This window comes from Penaeus monodon, chromosome 28 (assembly GCF_015228065.2).
Source record: "Penaeus monodon isolate SGIC_2016 chromosome 28, NSTDA_Pmon_1, whole genome shotgun sequence".
Lineage (NCBI taxonomy): Eukaryota > Metazoa > Arthropoda > Malacostraca > Decapoda > Penaeidae > Penaeus > Penaeus monodon.
Window position 1 is genome coordinate 32,387,082 of NC_051413.1, and position 441 is coordinate 32,387,522.

General features: G+C 32.4%; 1 protein-coding gene across 1 annotated transcript in view; it reads right to left on the bottom strand.

Annotated features, from left to right (window-relative positions):
* LOC119591499 overlaps positions 1-441 on the bottom strand; it is a 27,560-nt gene that overhangs the window by 23,538 nt on the left and 3,581 nt on the right. Inside the window, exon 2 of the mRNA XM_037940249.1 lies at positions 270-336. Within this exon, the coding sequence (XP_037796177.1) occupies positions 270-317 (48 nt within the window). The 5' untranslated portion in view covers positions 318-336. The remainder of the gene's footprint in view (positions 1-269; positions 337-441) is intronic.

The following is a 441-nucleotide window of genomic DNA, read 5'->3' on the forward strand; positions in this document are numbered from 1 at the left end:
CAAACACACATGACGTGAGTATAACTTAAAAACAAACACACAAATAAATAAAACTATGTCATGATAAGCACTGTATATATTTTTCTAAACAGTTCTTTCACTTTGAAATCCTACTTAGTTTAACACTGATCAGAATGCTTTTTTTCCCTACAAGAATCCCAAATAGTTCTCAAAATATATCTCTGAGGAACGATCACACCACAAAGAAGACCAATAGAGATTAACCACATCAATTTTTCATCAAAATTTATAACGTTTGAAAAACTTACCTGTAGATAATTATGAGTCCCACCTAGCTCTAAACCTATGGCTTCCATCCCATGAACACTACGTACTCTGGAAGCAAAGCAGAAAACATTAGTCAGCGCAAACCTGAAAAACAGAGGTTCAACTAATTTTTGTTGATAAGTTAATAATCAAACATAAAATAAATCACGTAGG